Genomic DNA, 16,369 nt, shown 5'->3' on the forward strand with positions numbered 1-16,369 from the left:
TTCCTCTTCTCCTCCCCTTTTATGGAACCCAATATGAGCGTCGTCTTATCCAACTCTTGTATATAAGGATTGTGTTTTTTTAAGTCATTCCTACTTTTTTCATTTCTTTTTTCTTCTTCGTCTTTTCATTAATTCATTTTTATTCTCATTAATATTCTCTTCCTCTTATTTGTCTTTCCAAATTGAATTACAAATCGTCTTTCTGTGGTAGAGAATTTCCACGATTAAAGATGCTTATTCTCACCCTCCCTCACCAGCACTCTCCCACCACCTCACACCACCACCACCCTCACCACCCACCCTCACCCCCTCACCACCACCACCACCCCTCCCACCACCACCTCCTCACCCACCACTCTCACCTCCCTCACCACCACTCTCACCACCACTCACCACCCTCTCACCACCACCACTCTCACTCACCACCACCACCACCTCACCTCACCACCACTCTCACCACCACCACTCTCGCACCACCACCACTCACTCACCCCACCACCACCCCACCACCACACCTCCCTCACCACCACTCTCACCTCCCCACCACCACTCACCTCAACCACCACCTCCACCATCCCTCACCACCACACCACCCCACCACCACTCTCACCCTCTCACCACCCTCACCTCACCACCACCACTCCTCACCACCACTCTCACCATCCCTCACCACCACTCTCACCACCACACCCCCCACCACCACTCTCACCTCCCCCACCACCACCTCACCTCCCTCACCCCCTCACCTCCCTCACACACCACTCTCACCTCCCACCACACCACCACTCTCCCTCACCACCACCTCACTCTCCCTCACCACCACTCTCCACCACCTCCCCACCACCACCTCACCTCCCCACCACTCACTCTCCCTCACCACCACTCTCCCTCCCCACCACCACTCTCACCTCCTCACCACTCCACCACCACTCTCCCTCACCACCACTCTCACCTCACCACCACTCTCACCCTCACCACCTCCCTCAACACCACTCACTCTCCTCACCACCACCTCCACACCACCACTCACACTCCCTCACCACTCACCACCACTCTCCCTCACCACCCTCTCACCTCCTCAACCACCACTCTCACCTCCTCACCACACCTCCCTCACCACCACTCTCACTCTCACCACCACTCTCCACCACTCCTCACCACCACTCTCACCTCCCTCACCACTCACCACCACTCTCCCTCACCACCACTCTCACCCTCCCTCAACCACCACTCACAGTTACCATCTTCTTCTTGTACCTAAAAACCGAAAAGAAATGAAAAAAAAAGAAAATAAAAGAAAAAAGCGAAAACAAATGGAAACAGGACAATAAGACCCAGACAACCTCAAGAAAAAAGACGAAACGATGCATAAAAAAAAGAGGCAAAAACGAACGAAAAGTAATGACAATGGAACCAATAAAAGAGTAAAAGCATTGAAATGAGATTAGATGAAGGAAATGGAAAAGACGAAGAGAAGCAAAAAAAAAATAAAAGAGGACAAAGAGACAAAAGGCAACGAAATGACACGAAAAGAAGAATAAGATAGGAGGCGAAAAGTAGTGAAAAGTAGATACACATATACAAAGATAATTGAAAACAGACAAAAACGGTAAAATAATAGAAATAAAGATGAAAACATATACGATAAAGGGAATAAAACGTTGAAAATACGAGAAACGGAGAATAAGAAAACAGATGAAAAGAGGAGAAACGAAAAATAAGAAAAAAAAACGAAAAGACGAGAAACGAAGAATAAGAAAACAGACGAAAAATGAGAAACAAAGAATGAGAAGAAACGAAAATAGGAGAAACGACGAAAATAGGAGAAACGACGAATAAAAAAGAGACGAAAAGATATGGGAAAGTAAAAAAAAGAGACTCGCCTGCCTAAACCACCGTAAACTGAAATGTAGTGAAAAACGGCACCGAAAAGTTTAATTGACGACAAAAAGTTACCCTGAAAAATCGAAAAGAAATAAAATTAAGTGAACACAAAATATACGTATTGGTTAACAGCAAACTTTATGTGATATAACTTCATGATGAGTTAAGAAATAAAACGGTAATAGTTTAAAGTAGATTGTAGAAAGATTTTGTGGGGTCGATTAGAACTTTATTTTGTTTTCTTTGGTATAAATGAAAAAAAATTATTATCTTACCTAATCTAATCTAAATCATCATCATCAATCGTCATTATCATTTATCATCATCACCACCATCAATCACTACCATCATCCCTCTCCACACTATCACCACCCACACCACAACCACCACCAATACTACCCCCTTCCATACTATCACCCCGCTCCCCAACACACACCCCACCCTGTACAAACTCCTCCCCCACACACACACACCCACTACGATCAACAAAAACAACAAAATGCCCCTAAGAGGTTTATAACCCGCCTATTTGTTATTAAGAACGATAAACATTAAGAAAACCGATACTTCCTCCTCAGCGCCTGACGCCTCCACTCACCCGCATTAACCTTCAACTTTCCCACATAATTAGTGAGGAGGTAAACTGGGGAGAGAGAGAGAGAGAGAGAGAGAGAGAGAGAGAGAGAGAGAGACTAGGAAGCCAACGCCCCAACCTGTAACAATGGAGTTATTTTCAACGCTCGTGACGGATTATTCATCGTCTCCCCCCTCAAGCTAACAAGCGACAAGTTCCTAATGTGTGGTGTGAGGAGGGTGGAGTGAGGAAGGGATAAGGGAGGAGTGGAGAGGAAGGGAGAGAGAGAGAGGGAGGGAGAAAGTAGGGTGGAGTGAGGGAGAGATGAGAGAGGTGTGGAGAGGAGGGGGGAGGGGGGGGATAAAGAGACAGAGAAAGTAGGATAGAGGGGAAGGGAGGAATGGAGGAATAAAGTAGTGACATTTGAGAGAGGAACAAGGAAGGGAGGGAGAGTGAGAGGGATAAAGGAGGGGTGGAAAGTAGAGGAAGAGGAAGAAAGGGAAGGAGGAAGGAAAGAGGCTGAAAAAAGGGGGAGGAAAAGATTGGAAAATGGTAGAGGAAACGGAAAAAGGTGAAGAGAAGGGACAATTAGGAGTGGAAAGAATAGAAAGGGGAAGAAGAGAATAGGATGAAGAGAAGGGGAAGGAAAGGAAAGGAAATTAAGAGGGGGTGAGAAGGAAGGAAGGGAAGGAGGAAGGAAGGAAGGGCGGATGGAAGAGAGTGAATAGAGAAAGACAGGGGAAAAATTAAAAGAAACCGAGAGGGACGGATAGGAAGAGAGATGATGGATAGAAACGGATGGAAGGAAGGAAGAGAAAAGTAGAAAGTGAAGAGGAAGAGAAGACAAAGGTAAAGGAAGGGGAAGAAGTGAAATTGGAAAAAAACGGAAGGGGATATGATGGAGAAGATAGCAGTGGGGAGAGAGAAGAACACAAAGGAAAGAGGAGGAGGAGAGCAAGAATGAAAAATAAATGAAGGAAGGAAAAGGGGAAGCTGTAAATTGTAATTATGAAGACAAGGTAAAATAAAGAGAGAAAAAGAAAGAAAACAAGAGAAAGAGAGAAAGGGGATACTGAGGAAGAAGTGAAGTGGAAGCAATAATAAAAGAAGAGAAGAAGAAAGGAAGAGAGATAACCAAGACGAAAGGAGAAGAAAGAGAAAAGAAAGAAAACCAAAGCTAAGGATGAGATAAACAAAGACAAGAGAATGAAGTAGAACAACAGAAACAAAAATAAACCTAAATTTAATGTTTTTGTCGACTCATTAAATAACCCAAAACAAGCAAATTCTAACAAACAAACAAACAAATATATATCAATTGATGGCTATATTACATAATCTTCAAATCTATATTGTTTAAATCTCAAAATATTAGCCAAGGAAAAAAGAAAAATCCAAAATGGCCGTCGAATCTATGGGTTGGGAGGCGGAAGTCGTCTGTCCAATTCACCTAAAACATCCTCCTTACATTCCTATGAGGGGAGAAGAAGAGGGATAGATGGTGTGATAGAAGACAGGGGATGGAGGGAGGAAAAGGATATGAAGTTATTCACCCATCCTTCCTACTCTCACCACTCCTATATCTCTCCCCCATTATTCCTCTACTCTTACAACCCCTTCGTCTCTCCTTCCCTACTCACACACCCTAACCATCATCCACTATCTCTCAATCTTTCCTTCCATCTCTCTACCCCTCTAAATTACCTCTCCCTCCCTCCCTCTCCCTTCCTCCCTCTCCCTTCCTCTTCCTCCTCTTCCCCATTTGAGAACGAGAAGAGGACCCCTTCATGAATAATTATTGCACCACGCACGGATGGAAGAAACCAGAATAAAACCTCGCAACATAAAGTCGATCATCCTATTGAGATAATGTTGAGCTTTGAGTCTTACTGTGTGTGTGTTAGTTGTATCGTTCCTCCCCGCACCTCAGAAATATATAGAACGGCCAATAAGGAGAATCGATAAAATTGTTGGGTGATCGTTTTCGCTATTATGGTGGTGGAATAATATATTTCTTTGGGGCATGAATATATATTTTTTTTTTTCAGGGCATATAAGAGTATACCTTTCGGGACATCCTGGATATATTTTCTTTGGGGCATTCTGTATATATTGTTTCGTGGCACCCAGAATAAATTGTTTCGTGGCACCCAGAATAAATTGTTTCGTGGCACCCAGAATAAATTGTTTCGTGGCACCCAGAATAAATTGTTTCGTGGCACCCAGAATAAATTGTTTTGGGGCACTCAATATAAATTGTTTCGAGGCACCCAGAATATATATATATATTTTTTTTTCCCAGAGTATTGTAAATATATAATCTTTTTTCGGGGCATCCAGAACCTATATTTCTTGAAAATTTTTATCTTCGGGATATACTAAAAAAAAATCAGGGTATCTTGAATGCTCGTTGTTTTTTCTGGTCATCCTTAAAATCGTTTCTTTTTGGCACCCTCAGCATCGCGGTCTATTGAAGTTTATATTTACGCCGACATTAATGAGTTAGTTCTGCGCTGTTATTGACTCTCCCGTAAAATCACTCACAATCAGAACTGAAATCTATGTATAGTAGGTAAAATATCTAGTTATCTTATCATTTCCAAAATTATTGAAAAAAATAATTCCACATAGTTTTAATTTTTAAGTAGAATGACTAAATTTAAGATAGTCGTACAGTAATTAATGAATAAATGCGAACAATATTTTATTTTTTGGAAGTGTCTGTACTTTAATATAAAATGTGAACATCCATACCAGTATTATTTTATTAGCAATTAATTCTAACACACACACACACACACACACACACACACACACACACACCTATTATCTACGAAACACAAAAACACCATCAGATATGCAACACAAACAAGCCATCAATTACACTACACAGAAATCCCATCAGCTCCCATGACGTAAACACACAGCCATGATATGCACGACAAACACACCGGCAGTCAGGTGATATAAACACATCATCACCAACACATAACAAATACATTAACACAATCATCACTACCCATGTCACTATAACAGAATCATCATTACCCATGTCACTATTTCATACAATTATCACTACCCATGTCACTATCTAACACAATCAGCACTACCCATGTCACTATCAGATATATATAACATAAACATATCTCTATTACACACACACACACACACACACACACACACACACACAACCACCAATACCCACTCCCTCTTAATTCCTTCAACCCCTCTCCACTCTCCCTCCCCATCTTCCCACTCCTCTCCCACTCGCTCTCTTCTATGCCCTCTCCCAACCTTTCTCTCCCTTCTCCATCTTTCCTCTATATCTCTTTCACCCCATATGAATCTGACCTGTATATGCTGTTAATGAATATGATCTATTTCTTTGTGTATGAACCTCTGTCCTGTGTGGCAGTAAGAAGTGATACCACCCTCACTGTCAAGACCTGACTGAATTACTCAGAATAGGCAAACTGTACTCTAAACTAAAACAACAAAAAACATATTCTCTGTCTCATTCCATCTTCCTTCTCCCTTATTCTCTCTCTCTCTCTTCCCTTGTTTTCTCCCTCTCCCTGTTTTCTCCCTTCCCCTGTCTCTCTCCCCCCCTCTTAACTTTCCATCGATATCTCATCTATGTATCCTTCCTTACCATCCCATCTTTCTTCTCCCTTCCTCTCCTTCCCTCCCTCTCACCTGTACCCTCTCTATTTCCCCTTTCCCCCCTCCCTCTCACCTCTACCCTCTCCCTATCCTCTTTACCCTCCTTCCGAACTCTCCCTTCCTCTCCCAGTTTCTTCTTGCCTCGCTTTCACCCATTCTCCCCCTGCCTCTCCTACCCTCTCCTTGCTTCTCCCACCCTTTTCCTGCCTCACCCATCCCCTGCTTGGTTCTTCCACCCTCTCCCTTCCTCTCCCACCCTCCCTTCCTGCCTCTCCCTTCCTCCCTGCCCCCAGGTGTCCATACAACTTTATCCCCGAAACGAATCGCTCAAGTTGCCCTGAGTTCTCACCATGAAGCAATTACCGGAAGTGGTGAATATGTATGTATGTGAGTATATGCTTGTGTGTGCGTGTGTGTGTGTGTGTGTGTGTGACATACACTCACTGTAAAAGCCACCAGGTTCTTATACTCACTATATCCTTAAAGAACAGGTCGTTTACACATCCAGTCACAGCAATGAGAAAGCCCTAACCTAACCAACTCACCGCCACCAACTCAGCCCAGATAATATAGATATATCAAACCTCCCTCTGAGAATTATTAACACATACATGTTAACTTCTCCTAACACTGTCCACTCATTCACTCCCTCTCCCTCCCCCTCAAATTAATCTCTTCCCTTATTTATCACTCTTTAACATCTTCTTCCCAATTACTAAGGTGTTCCATTTAGGTTCACCATTTGCATATATCCTTCCCGACGTTCCGAGGTCGATTTACGAGACAGGAATACCTTGAATTGTCTGATGTAATTATATAGCAGTGCATGTTATAGTGAGTTTGTGTAGTGTGGTTCAGCTTGTACCATTGCTATTTATAATACCTTGTGATGGGTTCAACTTGAAGGTTAGTTTAATTGGAGAGTTCCTTCAGTGGTGGTAGTAGTAGTAGTAGTAGTAGTAGTAGTAGTAGTAGTAGTTTTATTATTATTATTATTATTAATATCCTAGCTTGGGTTGGCCCGGGACCCTGTTGAAGGACATAGAGAGGTGAGGTAAGGACTCGGCCTCACAGTCTACCGTCGTCAAGTGGGACAGCCTGGTTAAGGATTAGATTGAGACGTCACACTGAGAACCCACATGATGTCCTACCCTCCTCATCCTCCTTCTTTACCTCCTTCCCTTCACCGTATTTTCTCTCTTCCTCCTTCTCCTCCTTCCTCTCGCTCCATTTTTCTCTTCTCCTCCTCCTACTTCTTCATCTCACCCCGTTTTGCTTTCTTCCCCCTTTCCTCTTCTTTCCCCTGTTTTTCTTCCCATTTAATTCTCTCTCCTCTTGTTCTCAGTTTCTCCTCCTTTTTTCTCTTCTACTTACCTTCGTCTTTATTCTCTTCATTTCCATCTTTTAATTTTTATTTATTTTTTTTTGCTCCTTATCTTTGTTTTCATTATCTTCCTCCCCGTCTTCTTCTTTTCTTCATAATTTTTCTTCTTATCTTCGTCGTCTTTCTTCTCCTCCTATTCATCTTACGTTTCACCATTTTTCTTCTCTTTATCTTTCTCGTCATTCACCTCATTCTCTCCTTTCCTTGTTTCCTTCTTTTATCTTCACCCTTTCTTCTCCTCAATCTCTACATCTTCTTCTTCTTCTTCTTCTTCTATGCCTAAAGTCTCTCCAAATTCTCTGTTTCTCTCATCCTATCAACACCTCTTCTTCCACCCCCTTTACCTCCTCCACCCCCTCCACGACCTCTACCTCCTCCTCCTCCACGACCTCTACCTCCTCTTACCTCTCACACGTCATCAACAATCAACATCATCTACTTCACCCGTCCCATTATCTCCCCCTATTTCACTACCCCCCCCACTTATACATTCTTTCTCTCCCTCCCCACTCCTCCATCTCCACTATCCTCCCTCCTTTCTCCTCCTCCACATTACAACCATCACCTCCTCCTCCTCCTTCCCCACCACCAACACCAGCACTACCACCACCACCCCACACGTCTACACACCTCCTAGACTCCTGACACACACACACACACCAGTAAACCCGCCACATGTTAAACCAGAGGGGAACACTACCTTATGAATACGTAATGCGTCGCCCACCAGTATCAAGGGACAATATCTTCAACGCCTACACTGACGTCTGATCGCTCGCTGCCTCCTCCCCCTACCCCTCCTCCACGATAGATGAGTAGATAATTCCCGTCTACCGTCTTAAGACTTCCACGATAGATTCCCGTCTACTGTTTATGAGTTCTATTCGTGAAATTCATTTTTATACTTTTAAATTATATCGTTTTGGTATTTTATTATATAAAAAAATCCTGTTAAATTGGGAAGGAAGTGTAGTGGGTTTTCTCTATGACAAATTATATATATATGTTCAACCATTTCGGGTTTATACTTTGAATTTTTTACATTTTAATTTACAAACTTTGTTTACATTCATAGATTTCATAATTCATTTACGACTGATCTATTTACGCCATTATAAAATAAAATAATCAAAAGCAATTCACATTTCAAACAATAAATATTTTCACAGGTAAACAATACACCTGGCGGGGCTACCTGTCGTGTCTCTCGACAAACCAAACTAAAACTTTCATTCATTAATCATTCTCTTGTTGTTTAATATATTCCTCTCCTCTACAATGTTTTATTCATGAAATTAACGCGAGCAGGCCGGAGTGTCCCTGCCTACTGGAGGAAGAGGAAGGGAGGGAGGGAGAGGAGGAGGGAATGAGGAAAGGAAGAAGGGATGGAGGGAAGGAAAGAGGGAAGAAGGGGGGGGGGATGGAAGGGAAGCAGGAATGATGGAAGGAAGCAAGACAAGAAGGAAGGAAGGAAGGAAGGAAGGGAAGCCGAGTTATGACAAACACTCCCTAATTACACTCCTTAAAACTTAGATTAATTACAGGTAATAATCATAAGGCAGGTAAGACATAGTTATTTGTACGCTCAGTTCCCACCTGTGATAACTTTAATGAGTCCTTAGCTCGGATACGGTTTTTTTTTGGGGGGGGGTGAGGTTTAGGGGTTTTGATTTTGGTCTTGAGTTTTAGGGCTTAGGGATTTTCTTTTTTTTTTTTACCCGGACTCTTTAGCAGATTTTGCCCTGGGCAGCTTTTTTAGGTGGGGATTTGAGGGTCTTTAGGCCCAGGACTTCTTAGGGATTTTTTGGAGGGTTTAGGGATTTTGAGGGTTTAAGGATTTGTGGGAGGTTTAGGATCTGTTGGTGGGTTTGGGCTTAATATTTTTCTGCGGTTTTCTGGTTTAATTGCGGAATAACTAAAGACGGTTCTTGTCACCAAGGCCAGGCGGTGTTTATTGTGTACTCAGGGTGTACTCAGGTGGTGTGACTTGGACTCAAATAAATGTTGGTCCTCTAATTGTTATGACGCGGATAAGCGCTTTTGTATTTTGCATGTTGTTTGTGAGTGATGTTGTGTATACAGTAGAGAGTCGTATAGTTAGTTTAATACATACATACATACATACATACATACATACATACATATATACATACTAAATCACCCCAAAACATTTTCATTCTCGACCTTACACCTAACACACATAATGCCCCGAGCCGAGCAAAGAAAAACATGTGTGTTGAAACATTGTCAATCAGGGCTCATCGGTGTGGCTTTGTGGTTAGGCGACCCCGTACTACCACCATTATCACCACCACTAACTACTACTACCACCACCACCACCACCTCCCAGTCTGTACTATCACCATAATCAACACCCAGCCTGTACCACCACCATCACCACTACCACCACCATCACCACTACCACCAAAACCTAATCCGTACCTCCACCATCATCTCTTTCTGGTGTCTGAGGGGCCATGGTAAGGAGGACGAGGGGTGGAGGGAAGTGACAAGGGGAGGGAAGTGACAAGGGAGGGAAGTGACAAGGGAGGGAAGTGACAAGGGAGGGAAGTGACAAGGGAGATAGAAGGGAGTATGATGAAAATAATACAGAAGAAATACAAAAATAAACATGGATAATTTATTTTAGTCTGTGTATCTTAATCTAAGTATGAGCACGACTCTGGTTAGTACACACACACACACACACAAATCATTGGTCAGAGTCACACAAAACCCAATACTATTTCCTGTAATTTCGTTTAGCAAGAGAGAGAGAGAGAGAGAGAGAGAGAGATCATTACGGCCATATTTCCCACCAATTATGTTTACGAAGTCACATATAAAGTCGCCTCTTAATTATGCGAGGTGGGCGAGGGAGGGGGTGGGGTGGGAGAGGTGAGATGGAGGTAAAAGGGGGTGGGGGTGGACGGGGAGGGGAGGGGTAAGGGGTAAGGGTGTAACACAAAAAAAAACCCTTTCACTATTTTTTTTTCTTGCGACTGAACCCCAATGGAACTGAACCCACCCTCTGCCACTACCCCCAGGATCCCCACCACTGTGAATATTGATGATGGCTGTGCAGTAAAGTTTCAAGTGGATCTGAGTGAAAAAGAAATGCAGAATTAATGGATTTTTTTTTATATTTTCTTTTACTTTTATTTATTTTTTTTTACTCGTGAACTTCAACAGGAGATAATTGAACCCAACGGTAATTAGAGATACGGATTTTGCTATATTATATGACTGTTTGTATGTTAGTAATGTAATAATGTATTTTTAACCATATATTATTTTCTTATAATTTTAGTCATGACGATAGAGCTTCAATGACAGCAACAGATGGAATAAATACAACACTAATTAATATTCTAAAAACAAAACAAAAGTGAATTCCTACGTTATAGAAATACAACGAAAAGGAAAAAACAGTGGATAGCAATTAACCACATTATGAATAAAGTTAAACAAAAGCCAACTAGACTGAATTAATAAAGAGCAATAGCCCCTCTACTTATATATACAGTATATATTTCCCCTACCTTTCGTTAAACGTCAGCAGTGGCAAAAGAAGAAGTTATATTTCCATTTAATTATCGGTAGTTCATTCACTGGTTGGCTTTAATCACGGCATTTATGTAATTAATCTTATGGGTCTGATTCACATTTCGTCGCCAGGCCGGTGAGTGAGTGAGTAGGGTAGGGGGATTAAGTGAGTCAGTCAGTGAGGGAGGGGGAAGAGGAGAGGGAGGGAGGTGGAAGAGGAGTAAGGGGTAGGGAAGATGGGGGGTAGGAGTAAGAGAAGAAGGAAGCGGAGAACGTGAACCCTGAACTCCACTCAATCTTTTCATTCATAACAATACAACCTGTGGAGTCAATTAGAGGTCGTACTCCAGCACTCACTCCTCTGCTTGGACCTGGCTCTCACTACCTCGCCTTCGCCCTGAGTATAGTAAACCTTGCCTACAGCTTCACCCCAGCACCGTTTCCCTCCTCCTACTCGACACAAAATACACATTATTCTTTGCTGGTACTTAATATTGTGTGAGGTTCTGGCATCGTGTATCTATCTCGCTTAGTGGCCCGTTATCTTGTGTGTGTGTGTGTGTGTGTGTGTGTGTGTGTGTGTGTGTGTGTGTGTGTGTGTGTGTGTGTGTGTGTGTGTGTGTTATAAGTCTGTTTGCGTGTCTATCTGTGTGTCTGTATCTGTTTATCTGTCTTGTCAGTCTATGTCTGTCTGTCTGCCTGTCCCATATTGCGTCTTTCTCTACACAAGCGCTAATCATGCCTTGTCTGGCACTGATGACTTTGTTAATGTTACCATCCAATCTCTCTCTCTCTCTCTCTCTCTCTCTCTTTCTCACTCTGTCTCTCACTTTGTCTCTGTCTCCCTCTAAACCCCTCGTTCTGATCTCCCTTCTCCCCTAATACCTCCCCCGAATTTCCCCCTCCTCTCCCTTCTCCCCCTCATCATCTTATCTTTTCTCCCTTTTCTCCACCTTCCCCCTACCTCACCACCTGCCACAGTGAGGAGGAGACAGGTAAGTGACAGGTGGGCCGGGGAACATAATGAAGGGAGGCGGGGGGTGTTGTGTCCATTTGCCGCCTGGACGAGACCCTCCCAGGACTTCCAGGGAGGGAGGGAGGGAGGAATAGGGTAGGAAGGAAGGAATGGGGTAGGAAGGAAGGGAGGGAGGGAGAGAGGGAAGGAGGGAGGGAGGGAGGGATGGAGGAAAGGGGGCTATGTATGGACGAGCGTGACCACCGACCGACAGGGATAAAGTAAGAGCTCTCCAGGGTAGTATAGACTAGAGAATATGACCCAGTGGTGTGTGGAGAGGGTAGGGAGGTTACCTGGTGTGGATAAGGTAGTGGTGCTTCTGGTGTGGATAGCGTAGTGCGGATGTTACCTAGTAGGGATAGCGTAGAGCTCCTGGTGTGGATGGCGGGGGATTGGGTAAAGTGATATTTCTGGTGTGGATGGGGTAGTGCTCTGGTGTGGATGGTAAGGGGGTAGAATGAGGTTACCTGGCGTGGGTAGGATGGTGGTAGTTCTGCTGGTGTGGGTAGAAGTGGTAGTTCTGGTGTGGATAAAGTTGGTAGTTCTTAGTAAAGAACACTGGTGAAAATTATTTATGTAAACGACAAACAAAAATGAGAGTTTCTAGTGTGGATACAACGAGAGAGAGAGAGAGAGAGAGAGAGAGAGAGATACCTGGTCCTACAAACTGGACAGTATAGTGAATTTAATGGTGAAATATAATGATGAAAGTCTGAAAGATTCACTTGACAGCCACATAAGAAACTATCTTTACGGACGAACATACACGTAAGTCTCTCTGCTCCAGCCACAACGCGTTAGAATTATTTACCAACATTTCAACATAAATGATTTTGACAAGAGCGTTATAAATGTCAGTGTGAATCTTTTCTCTTGGGTGATATATTCAGTTAAATATTCATAACCCAATTAAAGTCTACACAAATATTTACCCTCTGGTTTATGATTGGTTAAAGAGGACTTACTAATATATAAATATATATAAAAATATATAGTTATGATGATTAAACGACAAAAGTCATTATAAAAATCGAACAACGAAAAAAATGCTGAACAAAACACATGTATTCATTAATGCATATACATGTATTCACAAAGTGGACAAAACAATGTTATAAACAAACAAAAGCTGGGGAAAAATTTGCATACTGTATTTGGTCTTTATGCAAATGACTGAAATCTAATAGTGAAAAATGGCAAGTTTCCATCACTGTTTATAAATATTTTGACCAATTATGAATGCCACTGAATGAGACAGACAGCTTTATTCCATTACCGTCCAGCACATCAAATGCTCATTCAGGTGGAACGTGTATGAGTCATTAATGCAAATTATCTCTATATTATATGCAAATCTGCGGTCCAGTGTCCATAGTGGGACGCCATGTTTTTTGGGTATGACATATGGGAAGCATTAATGGTACATTGTTGGGGGTCTACGCCACCACGACACTATTGGTGTGTGTGTGTGAAAGAAAATTTTCAAGTATTTCTCTTGGCCTAAAAAATCATTTGTCTCAAGTCAACAACGAACCTTTGATGTGACCTGGAAACTACGAGCATAAATCCCTATATAAAACGTATTTACATCCCTTTAAACTACGTATATAAATTCCTCTCAGATAAATGTTTACACCAGGACACACCTTAAAGGCTCACAACTAATTTGGCAATACGATATTCTTTTTTCCATAATTCATAGACAAACTACTAACGTCTCCTATAAACACACAAGCTAAAAAAAAAAATTCATGTCAATTATGAACATCTAAAAATACCCCTTAAAAATATTCCCTATAAACGCCCCTTAAACACCCTTAATAAAAAAAAGTCCCTCACCCATGAAAATTAATATCAGTCAGGTAAGGTATGGCGAGTGTTAAGGTGAGGTAAATAGTATCCATGTACTTTACCCTGAGACTGTAGACTGTATGACTCGGCAGAACCTCACGTACCTGTAATAAAAGATGTAAAAATTAATAATATTTCTTTTATTCTTATTTAATTTCTCCTCATCTACCCTTCTGTCTCTCCTCTCTTTCATTATTCCTGTCTCCTCTTCTTTTAATTCCTCTCTCTATTTTCACCTAAATTTCCTTCCTATCCTTCCCTCTCTTTCATTCCACCTCCTTTCTCCTTTTCTAAAGAATATTTCCTCTCCTCTCCTCTCTCCCGTTCCACCATTGGTTGCCCCTTCTCACACTCCACCACTGATGTAAGGGAAAAGTTGTGGTGGGGCAGAATTTAAATTTAGAAACCCCCACTTTTGATTTTAGCGGCAGGAACATTGTAAAGCCATGAGAGGTGCACCAGAACTAGGCCACAACAATAACACAGGAGAGAGAGAGAGAGAGAGAGAGAGAGAGAGAGAGAGAGAGAGAAAGAGAACTAATAAATGAATAATGTTAATCACAATTCCACGTAAACCAATAACACCACCACGAACACGCCCCAAGTAAACAACCTCCTCTCTCCTTGGTACTGTCTCCGGCTCACACAATTGGCTGGGGTCTCCGTGCCCAATGGACCGCTCACGGACATTATTGGCGGAAATGACCTGCCTGCCCTAGGAGAACGACACTACCGTACTCGTGGTCGTCGCAGGGGGTCGAGGGTGCCACCGTCTGTATTCCCCAAGACAAAGTTCCTCGCTGTCATACACTGCCTTAAACAGGTGCTCGGCTGTCGTGCAGATCTTAGGACAAAAAGGTATGCTGGAAATTTGTTCTCGAGGGAAAGATTTTTTTCTTTGCATCTTACAGAGAGAAAATTAACCTACAATTTTTACCTTAAACGGAACTAAACTACGGAATTCTTAATGAAAGGATTAGTGAAAATTGTTAGTTATTGGTATATAGAGATAGAGAACACTGATCACTGAACTCTACCGAGATATTCATGAAGACAAAGTGACATACCAAACCCTCTTCCCGATCAACGAATCCTTCCTTACATCGATAACAGAAGCGACAATCGTAAAGACAAACGGACAAGGATAACACAATATAGTTCCCATATTATATAACGAGGGGGAAGGGGGGGGGGGATAAATATTGAATAAACATGTCTCAGAGAAAACATACAGACAAACACCAGGTTCAGGTAGCACCCAGGAAGGCATATAAGGGGGGATGGTGTGGAGGGTCCTCTTTACAGATCAGTACCAGCCGTGTGCCTCGGAGGTGTTGGCCAGCTGGAGCCTCTGCCTCAGGGGTCCTGCTGATGGATGGCTGGATCTGTCGCACGCGTTGATGTGGTTTTCGGGAATCGTCCTCTGAGTACATGGCGGGTCACCTGGATCACTCGTTCGCTAGTTTCACCAATAATTTACCTTTTTTCTTCACTTTCTCTGTTTTTTCTGCCCTCCTATCTACGTTTATAGTACAAGTGTATACATGAACACCCACCTGAATGTAATCACACGTGTATTTGTCTACTCCAGTACCATTAACCCTCGAGTCAACAACCATAATACCAACTTCCGCAATCCAGAAGTCACAATCCTTCCGCACCACAGGTATACCTTGGGTCATTATACCAGACAGACACGTTACACCAAAATAAAAAGCCTCAATAAAAAAAACATTCATCTCAATCGGCCGTATAAGAGTTGCCATTTCCCCTAAGCTGCAGATCACGGCGGCTGGGAGAATAACAGTCCCTCCTCAGCTGATCATAAGGTACGACGCCGTGTTGGGATGTTTTTGGGGTCACTCAAACGTTCCCTTAAACGCCATCTACATCAACATCGGGGATTCAAATTTCCGAAGGACAAACTGACTGAACAGAAGAGATTTTCTTTACCCACTTGTCATGTATCGAGGTTATATAAGGTAGAAATATTAGCGTTTGAGATATATCGCCTTTAACTATTCTTGACAATAATCATTTTGGTTGACCACTTCCGCTGGGTGGTCGGTGAAGAGCTTCCACAACACTTGAGGACGGGATGTTCAGATAATAATCACGGTCGGGGAGTTGGTGGGTTTTACCTTGAGTTATTCGCCTGGAAACTGTTTAAATATCGCCAACGTGAAGCACCTATACTCCCCAATTACAGGTTTTTTTTTTTTAAAGGACGATGATAATGGCCTTGATGACACCAACAAGGAGATAATCGATACAGTTTAAAGGTAAGTATTGATAAAACCTTCATCGCTCTCAGGTGTGATAATAATACCAGCTTGAAATTTTATACACACAACTACCGCAGGTAACCGCTTGTTATTGATAATTTGGTCACGGGTTACCTGGCGTCTCCTCCACGGTGGTTTGTTTTACTGCCTCCTGCTGCTGGTGATAA

General features: G+C 42.6%; 1 protein-coding gene across 1 annotated transcript in view; it reads right to left on the bottom strand.

Annotated features, from left to right (window-relative positions):
- Nucleotides 1-15,599, bottom strand: part of LOC121864099 (tyrosine-protein kinase Dnt-like) — a 201,377-nt gene extending 185,778 nt beyond the window's left edge. Inside the window, exon 1 of the mRNA XM_042363003.1 lies at nucleotides 15,474-15,599. Within this exon, the coding sequence (XP_042218937.1) occupies nucleotides 15,474-15,599 (126 nt within the window). The remainder of the gene's footprint in view (nucleotides 1-15,473) is intronic.
- Nucleotides 15,600-16,369: the final 770 nt, after the last annotated feature.

Source organism: Homarus americanus, unplaced genomic scaffold, assembly GCF_018991925.1.
Source record: "Homarus americanus isolate GMGI-L3 unplaced genomic scaffold, GMGI_Hamer_2.0 scaffold15216, whole genome shotgun sequence".
In the NCBI taxonomy this organism is placed as follows: Eukaryota; Metazoa; Arthropoda; class Malacostraca; order Decapoda; family Nephropidae; genus Homarus; species Homarus americanus.